Source organism: Dipodomys ordii, unplaced genomic scaffold (genome assembly GCF_000151885.1).
Source record: "Dipodomys ordii isolate 6190 unplaced genomic scaffold, Dord_2.0 Scaffold192, whole genome shotgun sequence".
Lineage (NCBI taxonomy): Eukaryota > Metazoa > Chordata > Mammalia > Rodentia > Heteromyidae > Dipodomys > Dipodomys ordii.
Genome location: NW_012267408.1, coordinates 3189269 through 3203534, shown reverse-complemented (window position 1 = coordinate 3203534; position 14266 = coordinate 3189269). Strand labels below are relative to the sequence as shown.

Here is a 14266-nt window from a genome sequence, read left to right as displayed (position 1 = left end):
AGTAAATGTTCTATCCGAAACCCCAGTCTAATGAGATGGTCAGGACAACAGAAAGTTATCTGGGCTATTGAGGACAGGTGGTGAGCATATCATTACTTCAGCTCCAGAAACTGGATTGGAGAGCAATGGGTACTCCAGGAAGCAGAGCAGGGCTGGCAGAGCTACACTGCTCTAGCACTCCCAATTTCCTAAATGAACTTCAGTATTTAGCTCTAAACCTAGCCTTTTTCTCCTTGCTCAGAGTAGCTTACATAGGTACATTTGAGGGGCACAGCATTAAACTGGTCACGACAGAGCAGAGGCCCTCAAATTTGACAGAGTTGAAGCTTCCTAGCATCTCTTCTCCACTACTGCTCTGAACCAAATGTCTCAAGTTCCACTCTCAAGACCACACAGAAGGCACTGAAGCAAAAGTTGCTTTAATCAGGGGTGAAGTCCTCAATCAGGGGGACCTCACTCAACCTTTGGTGGTGGGGTCTCAGCCTACCCCCCCACATGCCCTGAGGCCCCTCTGGAAAGAGGGAGCAGCTGAACAGCTAATTATGGAAGAGGTAAGGGATAAGAGTGGGGAAACCCATGTGAAGGGCAGGAGCAGGAGATTGACAGGATTGGAGCAGAGCTGAATGGAACGGGAAGAGCTTAATTCACATGGTTCTACCTGGGGGTTGGCTGAGGTTGGCTGGGGGCTGTGCATCGGGCAGAGCAGTACAGGGGCAGGGTGATTTGAGGGCTGAAACAGGCAGCAGGGAAGGGAGGAGTGCTTAAGAGATGAGGCGACTGTGTAGCTGGTGCAGCTGCTCCTGGGTCAGCACCAGCCGGTGTCGCTGTCCAAGGCCAGCTGCACAGGAGAAGGTCACTTTGCCCATGTAGACTGTATCATCTTGCTGCTCTTCCTTGGCCTTGGTGTTGGAGAAAGAAACAGGATGCCAGGTTAGGGATTTATTGGAATGTTTGGCCACTGAAGGATACCCTGAATACTGAGATCAGGGGTAGCCCTTGGGAGAGTGAAGCTTCTGAGGTCTTAGGCATTGGTGACCCCATTTTTCAAATTAGAATAGGGGGAATGGTGTATACAGTCTGGCAAGGGAGTTTTGAGTGTCACCTGATATAAAAAGTCAGGGATGTGCTCTTTATATTTTTCTAAAATATTAGAATTTGTAGAAACACTGAGAGTACTTTTGAATTACTTGCAAGTAATACTTGGACTTGCCAGACCAAAACTAAAACAACAACAACAAATGGGGTGAATATTTGTTGAATTTGAGCCTCTGGAGGCCCTGAAGCCCCCATACCACCTTATTCTCTGCACTATATTCCCCCTTACCCTAAGGAAGGCAGAAGAAGGGAAGGTGGCAAAGTCAGTGGGGACGGTGGCTCCAGGGCGTTGAGTTACTGTCTCCTTAAGGACTTCATCCTGGAGAGGACAAAACAAGACTTCATTTAGGAGTCCCCACAGCCTAGGACAAGGCCTCCCTGGTTTCATAGAAATGCTTTGCCAGAAGGACAAAGATTCAGTCGTCATTATACTTCTGTTCTCACCTTCAACTTCATCCCCACAACAACATCCCTCTTTACAGATCCTTTCTTTTTCTTTTTTTTGTTTTTTAGGGGGGTGCAGGCAGTCGTGGGGCCTGAACTCTGGGCCTGGGCGCTGTCCCTCATCTCTTCAGCTCAAGGCTAGCGCTCTACCACTTAACCACATCATCATTTCCAGCTTTTTCTTTTTGCTTATGTGGTGCTGAGGAATCGAACCCAGGGCCTCATGCATGCAAGGCAAGCGCTCTACCACTGAGCCACCTTCCCAGCTCCCTCACATTTCTGGCTTTTTTCTGCTTACATGGTACTGAAGAATTGAACCTAGGGCCTTCATGCATGCAAGGCAAGCACTCTACCACTAAGCCAACTTTCCAGCCCCAGATCCACATTCTTTAAAGCCCAGTTTTCCCTGTCTCTAGGGAACCATGCCCATAAGTGATTTACCCCACAGTGATTTTTGTTCTAACAGAAGTTGTAGCCCAAGCCACAAACCCCAAAGAGGATCCTAGCTCATGCATTCTGTTGATGAGAATTTATCTTGTTTCTACTAAGGTAGTTCCCAAGGCAAAATTCTGGCTTCCCACCTACTCCCCAATGTGCTGTCTGGCACAGAACTGGCCCAAGGAACTTCAGAAGTGCCTAGTTCCACCAATGAATGCTCTGAAGTGAGCTTTGTAGGGTGGAGGAGAATAGAAACTGAACTGACCTTGAGCTTCTCAATGGTGTCACTCAGGGCCTTGAGCTGAGCCACTTGTTCCATAAGCTGAGCCGATGGGCTCTTGGCAGCTGTTGGGAGGGAAAGCTGGTGAGGCCCACTGAGGCCCAGACAGGCAGCTGAGTTGAGTTAAGGGTCAGGAATACAGTCACTTGATGTTCTCGTGGAACAAGTGCTGAAGAGATTGGGTCAATCAAGCAAACAACTTGGAAACTAAAGGACACTATTGGGAAGATCTTCTACGGCACAAGGACTCCTAGGAAGAAGCTGAATCACTGGGGAAGAGGGGAGGTATAGTTTTCATCTGACCAAGTGAACATACCAGGGCTGGTGCGAGTGATATCTACTACGTGAGTGTGTGTACTCAGTTGATTTAATGTCTCCAGAAGCTGGCTGGTCTTGCGATACAGTGCTCCAGCTGCTAGCTCACTGCTAGGGCCCTCATGGGGTGGGAGGGAAAGCTTTGCAACATGCAGAGGGGGCAGAGCTGCCAAGGATGCCTTCATCTGGGATCCCTGTGGGGGAAAAAGAGAGGCAGTGTAAGAGGCTCTAGAAGGCCTCTGCCCTCACTCTTTAATAGAGGTAGACATGCTTCACCTTCTACCCCAGTCCTCCCTGTAGGCTCCTCACCTTAAGCATGCTGTTCTCATGCTGGAGCTGAGAGATGTGCAGCCTCATAGCAGAGATCTGCTGAAGCAGTAGGGGTGAATCCTTCACCAGCCCTGGGCCTGGCAAGGAACCTGGAGCCTGCCCAGGAGCGCCCCCTGTGGATATCGTAACAAATAACCTCAGTCACAAGTGGAGAAGGTTAAAAGCTGGGCTCCATCCTTGTTCTTCCTCCTTTCCTCCCACCTCCAGTTCTGGTTATTCCCCAACCTTGATTCCCACCAGCCCTAGTAAACCCTAGCCAGAGTGAGTCTATACCTCGCTGCTGGTCTTCTGTGCTCAGGATAGCCCATGGGAGAGCAGGAAAAGAGGAGAGAGGAATTACATGATTTGGGTCTAGGTAGACATACCACAGGGATCCTGAACAGAGAAAAACCCTTTTCCTGATGACCCTTTCTCTACTCCTCCTTTAGCATAGAAGCAGATATATATAAAAAGAGAGGAAAGAGGCTGGGCGCTGGTGGTTCAAGCCTGTAATCCTAGATACTCAGGAGGCTGAGATCTGAGCATCACAGTTCAAAGCAAGCCTGGGCAAGAAAGTCCCTGAGACTTTATCTCCAATTAACCACCAGAAAACCAGAGCTATGACTCAAAATGCTACCCTTGAGCAAAAAGAGCTCAGGCTCTGAGCTCAAGCCTCATGACCAACCAAAAGAGGGGTGGGGAGGGAGTAAGGAAGTGCTATATGAGAATCACAAGGTGAGTATAATGCAGGAGCACTTGCAGCACCATCTCCAACAAGGGTGCTGGGAGCAATCCAGGGACTCCAATGCACTTGTACCCTTAATGCTCACCAGTAAAACTTAGGTTGAGAATGCAAACCATTCCTTTGTTCCTTAGGTTTCCCCAATGCTGAGGGAAAATGCCTCCTTTTCGTAGGAAGTTTCATTAATTCAGAATCAGCATTTGTTTAAAGAACCTTCATTAAACACTATAAAATGGCTATTCTGAACACCCTTTCCAAATAATGTTGAAACTTTATATATCACAGGAGTTCTATAACACAAGATACTTGGTCACCGCCCAAAATCAAAAGGCATCCATGATAAGGACTTAGCTGAGAACAAGATCTTCAGAGGAGTTATCTGACAAGACACAAGAGCATCAAGAAAAAGTTTAATTCCAGCCAAGGAAATTAGCTTCTGGAGGTGAAAAGGGCAAGTAAGAAACTGAAGGAACAACAAAAAACAAACTCTAGGACAGATGAGAACTAAGATGGCATTAGATACTTTCTTACCAAGGAAAGTGGGAGACTGGGCCTGGAAAGTAGAAAAGAAGCCTGGACCATGAGTGATTAGGTAAAGGTCAAAACACAAGCCACAAGCAAAACTGACAATTATACAATAGAAGAAATAATCACATCATAGAATGAAGCCATGTCAACTCAATAGCAAAATGCAGTGCCAAGAGAGGCACAATAAAAAACAGGCAGAGCTGGATGCCCTGGGAAGAGTTAGCCCACACTGCTTCAGACTGACAACCCTCTGGACACAGGGTTGGGATAGAAAGATCCAGAAGGGAGAATTAGCAGAGTTCACCTAATGTTATTATGCTAACTTCTGACAAATCTGGTAATGCCCTATTTGTCCAGAAGTACTCTACATATGTCATTTGTGAAAGTCAAAACTTAGGTGAAAGTAGGCAGAGTGCAACTGGGCAAACATTCCTAGCTGAACATCCAGAGGAGAAGGCAGCAGAAGTCAAAACCAAGGCCAAGGACAGAGGAGTCAAAAAATTAGTCTCCTCTGGGCCAGTGATGTGTATCTATCCCAATGCACTCACCACCAGCAATGCCAGAGACCAGGGTAGCAATGCCTGAAGGAGGAGGCCCCCGGAGCCCCTCGATTGTGCGTTTGGACTGGCTGTTTAGCCGCAGCTTTAGCTCTGCCTTCTCTGCTTCTAGCTGGTCAATGTCGGCCTGGAGCGCATCCATGGTCTCTTCAAACTCTCTGTAAAATAGAATCTAGGCTTAGGAATGGCCTTTCTCCATTGTCATACCTGACCTTTCAGTCCCAGCAGGTCATTGTACCCCTTACTATCCACGCTAGTGAAAAACAAGGGCAGGAATAGTGAGGTTGGGAGAATCATACTACAAGGGGGAAAGGGAATGCTTAAGAATAGAGAGCCTCCAACAGGAGGGAGGATTAGAAGAAGCAGAGCTCCAAGAAAGGTGCCTGACTTCTCTTTCTTCCGCAGCAGTGCCTGGGTCTCCTCCAGCCGAGTCTGGACTTTCTCAATGCGTTCATCTGCATCCTTGGCAGCACTGTCCAGTTTCTTCTCTAGGAGGCTCAGTCGCACATTGGCCTCACTCAGCTCCTCTCCCTGGACAAGATAGATAGCTTCCAGTACCCTGACCTCTTCCCCATGACCCCATGACCTGAAAAGCTCCTGTATGACTCCCTGATCACAGGCTCTAGTTCTCCCCTCAACCCTCAAGCCATCTCAGTCCCAACCTGACATTTGCTGCTGCCCTAGGTCCCATCATATTTTGAGCCCTCACAGCCTACCCTTACCTTAATCTTAAGTGACTTCTTCAGTTCTTTAATAACTGTCTCTCGATCCTCAAGCTTCAAACCTAGGCCTTCAGCATCTGTGATCTCTGCACGAAGGGCTGCAGCCCGAAGTTCAACAGGAGGAGGCTAAGGGATAAGGTTGGTCAGAGGGTAGAGGCAGACAGAGATTACCAATGTACTCCCTTCAGAGAATTCAGTCAGAGAAAACGTTCAGCAGGATGTTGCTCCAGGCATCTTCCTCATGTATCCTTGCCCTCCCACCACTAGCAACAATATACATGTCCTGCCCCTCCTAGCCTCTAGATTTTTCCAATGAAGTTCCACCCACCTTGCTGGGGGGCCGCTCTGCATCATACTCCCCTTCCTGCATGGCTGTGGCCAGCTTGTTCATAGTGCTGATGAGGATGTTGCATGACTGGCGCAGACACTCATAGGGACTGCTGGAGGGGCTCCCATAGATCTGCAGAAGCCAAAGACAGAAGTGAAAGTCCTGCACTGGTTGCTTAACTCCCACCTCCTCCTGCTCAGCCATCCAATCCAACCTGCTCGCTTGCTTTGAAAGCCAGTTCCTCAAGTGCAGCCACAGGTAGCCCTTCATTCTCTGCCAGTGGAGCAATGAGCTGGGCAGCGGCAGCTGCCACCTCTTGCAGTACAGCCACCACCCATGTCAAGTGTTTTCTGCAGTCTAGGAGTGTGTCAGATACCTGTGTAATAGACTAGAGTCAAGAGCCCACCCTGAGTCCAACATCACAGTTCCTAGCTACTCCAAAACTATTTTTGTCCCTTGACAAGATCCAGACTTTTTTATTTATTTTTTTTTTGCAGTAATGTGGTTTGAACCCAGGGCTTCGTGTGGCCCTGCTTCACGTAGGTACTATATTACTTGAGCCATGCCTCTAGCCTTAGATCCAGTCTTAATATGCTAGCCCCCTCCTAGCTCTACTCAGCTTCTTGCCCTTCTACACTTGGAGCAATAAACCTGTGGTCCAAAAGCCAGAGCAGCTGGGATCCCAGGAGCATCTGTCCCTGGCATTCGCCTTCGGATCTTCTTGCAGAACTGGCGGATGTCACTACATGATGTTTCCAGGTCCCGGAGTAGAAGAGCAATATCTGTAGCCTCTTGCCCACTCTACACAGGAAATAAGAAATGGATGAGAAACCAAGTTAGCATAAAGGCTGGGAGTGAGGTAGGTAATAAAAAAGAAAAGGAACTTGCACAAATCTAGAAGTGCCCTCACCTGTAAAAAGGCACGCAGCCGCCCCACTTCCACACTCATGCAGTCCAGAGCACTCTGGGTGAACTGTGGGGATAGAAACATATGGTCTTAATCTCCAATAGGAGCCTTTCTGCCCACATTATCATCTCTAAGAAGCCTTCCCCTCTGCTGACATCCACATATAGGATCTTCCAACTTGCCTGATCTGGCTATGATGACCCTTCCACAGTCTTATATGACATCCCTCCAGGATTAATATCCTTTATTCTAACCCCCTATAATAGGATTAACCACCACTTCACCTTAATGTGGTCAGCCAGCTGCATGGTACAGTCTTCTAGCTGTTCGGCAAGGTGGATGCTATAAAGATGCTGAGGAGGGATGATAAAGAAACAGAGAGCCTTTAGCCTGTGGAAGGATAGGAGGAGTCCTTCCCAAACTGTAATTTGAGTCCTGGCCATTATGGGTCTCAAGAATATCCAAAACCTCCAAGGAACTGCATCATAAGACAAGTACACTTCAGAGTAAATTGGGCCAAAAGCAGCCAACCTAAGACATGCAACCTTGAATACACTGACAATAACTCCCCTTATGCAAAAGCTTCCCTCCCACCTACCCCATGCATGAATTCTCGCCCCAGACCTGGTAGTACTTGATAGCCTTGGTGAGAGGTTCCACATTGACAGTCTCATCCAGCTGATCCTTGTGTAGCAACTCAATGAGGAAATCTAAGGAGCGCTCATGGGCACTCATCTCAGGGTAGAGGCTGCCCACCTTCTTATACACATCCACATTGCACTGAGAGAGGGCACTAGAGACCAGAGAAGGGCTCTGTGAAGCCAAGGTCTTCCAAGCAAACTCAGTTTCAGTTAATCCTGAACCCATGGCCCTGGCATGGAGGTCAGGAGTCACTTACTGCTCATAACGATGCAGTGTGGCCTGCAGCAGACTCAGTGAATATACCAGCCCAGCAGCAAAGCTGAGCTGCTCCCCTGCAGCTCCTCGCAGCCCAGGCCTCTCTGAACAGTTCTCACTTAGTTCAAACTTCTCTTGGGCCTGCTTCCGAATCAGTTCTGCCTGTGGGAAGAAGACCAGGGACTTGAGCAAAGGGTGGAGAACACAGGCCCAGGAATTCAGGAGATAGCTTAACAACTATGTGAGGAGTACAAGAGCGAGAGAAAGCAGATAGATGAGCAGCAAGTCTCACTAGGGAAAAGGGTAATGATGTGAGGCGCTTATGAAGATTAGGAATGAGAATGAATGGACAGTGGGACTAAAAGCTGGTTTAAAGCTGTCTCTCCATCTAGAACACTATTCTGCCAATTATTTTCCTATCTACTTTTAGCAACCTTTGGGCCCTCAGCTTAAGCGTTATTCCTCATCCTGCCCTACTCTAAATCAGATCCCTAGCTGGGCTCTCATAAGAAACTTAACTTTTTTTTCATAAAAAATATTTATGAAGGAAAGTTATCTGATTGGTTTCAGAAACTCCCACAAATAGGGCTGGGAATATGGCTTGTGGTAGAGTGCTTGCCTAGCATGCATGAAGCCCTGGGTTTGATTCCTCAGTACCACATACACAGAAAAAGCCAGAAATAGCGCTATGGCTCAAGTGGTAAAGTGCTAGCCTTAAGCAAAAAGAAGTTCAAGGACAGTGCCCAGGCCCAGAGTTCAAGCCCCAAGACTGGCAAAAAAAACCTCCCACAAATAATATATGGCTGTTCATATACTTTATATATGGCATAGTACTTTCATATAATCTATGTGCATCATCCCTTATACTGTAAATCATCTCTAGATTACTTTTAATATTTAATGTAACAGCAAAGACTTTTTTTGGATTAATGTAACATAAATGGTATATAAGTAATTGTTATACTGTATTGCTTAGGGAATGACAAGAAAAAAGTCTATACATACTCAGTATAAATACATTTTTTTCCAAAATTTTTAAGACAAATCACTTAAATGAATAAGCATAAAATTTGCCAAGCACTGGTGGCTCACACCTATGAATCCTAGCTACTCAGGAGAATGAAATCTGAGGATCACAGTTCAAAGCCAGCCCAGGCAGGAAAGTCTGTGAGACTCTAACCTCCAACTAACTACCAGAAAACCAGGCACTGTGGCTCAAAGTGGTAGAGCACTAGCCTTCAGCATAAAGAGGCTCATAGACAGCGTCCAGGACCTGAGTTCAAGCCCCAGGACCAGCCAGGGGGGAAAAAAAAGCCTTCAGGGCCAGCCACTGTCCTGCTTCAGCAGTGAGTAGGAGAGAAGAGGTTTCTGCTCTTACCAAGCTTGTTGAATCCAGTGCAGAATCCATAAACATGGACACTGTATATTTTCATCTGTAACTCAATTGACAGTATGTACTTCTGCTACCTCAAACTCTTTGTGGGAAGAAATGATGATGACTACTTTCACTTGGCTCAGAGAAGTCCAGTAGATTTTTATTGCACATGTAATATACCTTGCAAATGAGACGAGGCATGAGCAGTAGCACCAGGACACAGTCATGGTCCCCTCCTGGCCGAAGGAAGCTGTCAGGCATGAAGGCTGTCAGCAGGGACATGTGTCGGTTGGCCTGTGCCACTTCCATCTGTCTTAATTCCATCTCAATAGCCTATAAGGTACACAGGGAGGAAAAGAGGGATCTAATTTCTAGAACTACCATATCTTACTTCACCAAATCCCTTACTCTAGGGACAAATCCAGGACTATATTCTTCCATACTACCACACAAAGAACCTCCTCCCCCTCAAAAATCTGAAGCTCGGAACTCCACACTTGTTAAGAACAGAGGCACACTCATCCTGGCCTTTAGGCCACCCACTTTCCTGACCTTGGCATGGGCCTTAGTCTCAGCAAACTTGATTTTGAAGTCAAAAGTTTCTGGAGGTGGCTGTTGCTGTCTCTCCACAGATGCTTCCTGCTGGTTTGTCAGTTCCCGATTAACATCCTGGGAACAGACAGTGAGGCAAAACTGCATCTCTAAGGAGATCACAAACAGAGAAAGGGCAAGAGCAGCAGCAATGGCAAGAAGTTGGTACCTGTAGGTGAGCAGTCAGCTGGCGATACTTCTTGATGGTTTGCTGGTAATCTGCAACTGTCTCCTGAGCTGCCTCTACACGCTTCTGGGCCTCCCGCACCCGGGCACCTGCCATATCCAGCTGCTCTCGCAACTCCAGTTCTGTCTCACGTGCATTTTCCTGTAGCTCATCATTCATCTCATTCATTGCTTCCTGGATACCACAAGGTAGTTGGGGGAAAGCAAAGACAGGGTCAAGACACGGAGCAGGGCCAGGATGATTTACCTTATCACACACTCTGAGTAAAGGTCATGGGTCATATGTCAAGTTCTCCCAGCAGATCCCTTCCAAATACACTCCACTATTGTCAGAAATCAGGAGTTTGCTCTTCTCTTACCAAGTCGCCCACAGTCTCTCTTAACTCCCGCACTTTCTCTTCCAGATTCAGGTTCCGGTCGGTCAGCATCTCTACCATCTCTTCAGCACCCAGAGCAGCATCAACCTGTGTAACAGAGAGGACACAGGAAGAAGTGCTGCTGGAAGGTGTCTAGAGAAGGAGGAAGTGGCAACAGGAGAATCAGACAGGGGTGAGCTAGGCTTCCCAGACCTGTTCCTTGAGCTCATCAATGGTGCTCTCTGCCTGGCTCAGCTCTTCCTGAAGGCGTTCTCTCTGTTGTCTCACAACTTCCAACTCTTGGTTCTTTTTTTCCATGAGTTTCTGGAGCTTCACGTGCTCCTGCTTCTCTGAGGAAGAAAGATCCCGCATTCTGTGGCGAAGAAAGAAGACAGAGTGTCGTTGGTCACTAACAGGCTAATGGGTGCTCTAACACATTTGGAGGCAGCAGAGTGAGCATCAAAGCCAAGCAGCGAGGAGAAGCCTACCTCACCAAGGCATCCTTCAGGCGAGCATTCTGCTCCTCAAGCTGCTTGAGCTGGTAACTGGATGCAGCTCCATCTGAACCTGGTAAAGAGCATAAACATATTCAGGCTGGTCTTACCCTACCACTTGGCCCCTGTAGCTCTGTGTGCCTTACCCTTTTCCTCAATTTCAGCCTTGAGTATCTCCAAGTCTGTGGTAAGCTCGTCCACACGTTCCTTCAGGGCCTCCACCTCCTGCTGCAGAGACTCTGCCCTCTCTTCAGCCATCTCCTTGTCTAGAGTGGCCATCTCAATGGCATCAGCAGTGTCTGCCATCTCTTCCATGTATCTCTCCTTTGCCTCCAGAGCCTCTTTGGCTTCCTGGTAAAGGGATTTGGTGGATGAGGCAGGAGCCCCACACTGCCTTTATTCACAGGGTGCTACAAGTTCCAACCTAGTTTCCAGTTTACCTCCTCAGAGCCCTCAGTCTCCCCAGGTACCCCCTTCATCCATCCTGATCTCACCTTCCGTGCCTCCTTTAGGCGACGCTGAAGGTCTGCCTGCTGCTCTTGCATTTTGCTCTTCCATTCCTGCACCTGCTCCAGTTGGATCTTGTGTTTCTCCAGCTCTTTTAACTTTGCCTTGTCTTCTGCCCGCTTCAGCCGCAGAGTCTCCAGTTTCTCCTCCAGGTCCCGTACCTGAGCCCTCAACCCCTCCTCCTCCTGCCAAGGAGAAGCCCCAGCATCTGTGTGTATACCATAGCCCATCCCTCTTCCCCAATACAGCTTAGCTGGAGCAGAGAAGACAAAAATGTGTATAGCCAGGTGCTGGTGGTTCACGCCTGTAATCCTAACTACTCAGGAGGCAGACCTGGGCAGGAAAGTCCATGAGACTCTTATCTCCAATTAACCACCAGAAAACCAGAAGTGGTGCTGTGGCTCAAGTGGTAGAGCACTAGCCTTGAGCTGAAGAGCTGAGGGCCTGTGCCCAGGCCCAAAGTTTAAGCCCCACAACCAACCAAAACAAAAAACAACAACAAAAAAAAAAACCCAGCAAACATTTTTAGCCCCAGCATCAAAACCAAGTGGCAAACAAATGAAACCAGCAGAGTAAAAGTGTGAAAGAACAGTAAGAAAGGAAAAGGTAGCTTGGCCAGTAGCAAGATATCCATATGTTATACCCCTATACACCCACTCTTTCTAATCAAGTTCCAAGTCCTCCCTAGCCCCAGAAAATTTCCGACACCCAGCCAGGAGTCACCAGCCCCCAGTATCTTGATTCTCCTCTAACTCAACTCCAGTTCTTACCTTGGAGGGGGAAGGAAGTGGTGGTGCTGCTCCAGGAGAAGTGAGGGCTGGTGTGGGGATGATGGGTGCTGCCAGTGGAGTCTGAGCTGGGGTGCTGGGCTCACTGCTGCTCAGTTCACCTGCTGATGCTGAACCAGAAGGCCCCAAGGAGCTACTGGCTCCAGGCCCTCCAGTACTGGCTGGGCGAGTGGGCTATTCGAGAGAGAGTAGGGGTAGTCCAGAAAGAACAGAGGATAGTGGAGATGAAGGGAGAGAGACAGTATGAGAATATGGCAAGGGCAGGAGTCAGAGAAAAGAAAGTGCAGGAAGAATATGAAAGCACAATGGGGACAGAGGCAGTAGATGGAAGACAGAAAATGATACCGTCAAAAAGCAACAGTAAAAAGGACAGGGGGCGGAGGGAGGGAGGAAAGGATGGGAAAAGACAGAAGATTAGAAGGTTCCTCCCTTGGCAATGAACAGCACATTCCTCCTAGCTCTGGTGTTACCTTTAGAGCAGAATCCCTTACTCCCCAGAACTCCCTTCTGTGACCCATTTGTGATCAGCAGTTTCTTAACACGCCCAGTCCCATCCTTGCTCTGGGTCTGTGCCCAACTCCCCAGGGAGAAAAAAAGTGCTTCAATGTCATTCCCAGAGAAAAAGAACAGATTAGAGTTTATTCTCGATTTTCATGTTCCCAGAGAAGGATGAGCTAAAACTGGGAGGGCTGGCCCTCTAGCCCTGGCAGCCCATCTCTACTCTGGAAGTCATGCTGAATCACCCTCCCATGATCTATGTAAAGGGCCAAGGTGAAAGTTGTAGCCCTAGACTCCCTCCTAAAGCAAGGTAAGTACAGCTAACCTACTGTATTTACTCCCCCAAGACAATACTACTCAGGCCCCTGGGGGACTAGGAGAATGGGAATAAAGGCTGAGCAGTTGTCCTGCAGCCCCAAGCCTTGGGGCGGTCAGGCCTGCCCAGAAGTCTTCCTAGCAGAGCCAATCCCCTTAGTTCTCCTGACACTTAGGAACAACATGCTACCCACAGATACTGCCACCCGAAAGCTTTCACAGGCATACTCTTCTCCTTACTCTCACACTGTACAGTGCCAAGTGCTTTACCTCAAAACTGGTCAAAATTACCTTCTTCAAGAAAGCCTGTCTTGGCTAGCCATAATCTCTCTCACTTCTCTTTTGTACTCAATCTACTGGCTCAGCTATCCTCCTGATAGCTGGAAGCCATTTTCCTAGAAAGGACTGATCACCAACTCCAAGCTCCTCTCTCTCTCAAAGGGAACCCATAATGTACTATGACCAACTTTTACGTCCTACTACACATGCCCACATTCATGCACATGCCAAAATGTTTGTACACTCAGCAGTGGCTTGCACAGGACTGTTTATTCTCACCTTGGGCCGCCGAGTTGTGGTCTGGACAACAGGAGCCAGAGGAGAAGTAGTCAGGAAAGAAAGAATAATGGCAGAAAGATAGACAGCAAAAGGACAGCAGTGAGAGCAGAAGTAATAATGGAAACAGGCTGCAGTTAGCCACCACCCTCAGCCCCCATCCCAACTCCCGTCCACTGAATCATGGCATTCCTACTCTAGGAACTCAGAACTCCTGTTCCCCTTGGTTCCTGCTATTTTTGTCCAACCCTTGCAGGCTTTACCCTTTCAGATACTCTAGAAATCCCAGAAGTCCTGTCTCCTAGGCTGAGCCACAGAGATCAAATGCAGCAGCTGGCAAGGTCTCCATAGATCAATCCTTCTGTGAACAACCTCTCTCACTCCTCCCCTGAGGCCCCACCCAGACACTACTCCCAATGGCTTTCCCAGGTCACTCTCTTCCTCCAAGTGCTAGACTTCATAGAGGGGAGCAATCACCACCATGACAAGAGTGGATATAACCCAAAAGTGTGAGATCAGATCCTAAGCACTATTTCCCTCCCTCCTTTTCCCCCTACCCCACCAGACCCACAACAATCCCCATCCCTAAGACAGAGGGCTCAAGTGTCAGGGTTATGAATATTGCATTGCTAGAAGCACAGAGCTCAGCAAAAATAACCCCACCCAGCTGAAAGAAGGAAGTAGGGGTAGGCAGCAGCACAGAAAAACTACTGTCCTAAACCAAATTCAGAAATCCTCTGGGTTACCACAAGGTGGTAAATAAGCAATTAGCTCCAACTCCCTAAGAGTTGCCTAGTATCTTATCACTCTGGCAAAGACAAATCATGGCTTAGGTCTGTTTCTAGGAAATACTGAGACCAAGAAGACTATCTCCATACCTGCACAGGACAGCATCCATAGCTTTAGTCAAAGACTATTTTGGGATCTCCATGCCACCATGGTTAAAAAAAAATCCCTGACACAAACCCTGAGGGAGGGGGAATGCTGGGACAACAACCAAGAGTGGTTCTAGCGCAGGTTGAGTGAGGCAGGTAGGCCT

General features: G+C 48.1%; 1 protein-coding gene across 2 annotated transcripts in view; it reads right to left on the bottom strand.

Annotated features, from left to right (window-relative positions):
• Positions 1-399: 399 nt before the first annotated feature.
• Positions 400-14266, bottom strand: part of Dctn1 (dynactin 1) — a 28489-nt gene continuing 14622 nt past the window's right edge. Inside the window, exons 1-25 of one of the 2 annotated variants that reach the window (XM_013034637.1) lie at positions 13231-13622; positions 11842-12033; positions 11059-11256; positions 10711-10915; positions 10559-10637; positions 10284-10443; positions 10074-10178; positions 9698-9889; positions 9490-9606; positions 9118-9270; positions 7564-7724; positions 7290-7458; positions 6950-7018; positions 6669-6731; positions 6410-6559; positions 5973-6134; positions 5759-5890; positions 5431-5556; positions 5097-5239; positions 4700-4866; positions 2882-3015; positions 2574-2766; positions 2243-2322; positions 1325-1414; positions 401-899 (exon numbers count right to left, since the gene is read on the bottom strand). In XM_013034637.1, coding sequence (XP_012890091.1) covers positions 762-899; positions 1325-1414; positions 2243-2322; positions 2574-2766; positions 2882-3015; positions 4700-4866; positions 5097-5239; positions 5431-5556; positions 5759-5890; positions 5973-6134; positions 6410-6559; positions 6669-6731; positions 6950-7018; positions 7290-7458; positions 7564-7724; positions 9118-9270; positions 9490-9606; positions 9698-9889; positions 10074-10178; positions 10284-10443; positions 10559-10637; positions 10711-10915; positions 11059-11109 — 3039 coding nt within the window. In that variant the 5' untranslated portion in view covers positions 11110-11256; positions 11842-12033; positions 13231-13622 and the 3' untranslated portion in view covers positions 401-761. Of the gene's footprint in view, positions 900-1324; positions 1415-2242; positions 2323-2573; positions 2767-2881; positions 3016-4699; positions 4867-5096; positions 5240-5430; positions 5557-5758; positions 5891-5972; positions 6135-6409; positions 6560-6668; positions 6732-6949; positions 7019-7289; positions 7459-7563; positions 7725-9117; positions 9271-9489; positions 9607-9697; positions 9890-10073; positions 10179-10283; positions 10444-10558; positions 10638-10710; positions 10916-11058; positions 11257-11841; positions 12034-13230; positions 13623-14266 lie in introns of those variants that run through there. The other variant, XM_013034636.1, reaches the window with a different exon arrangement.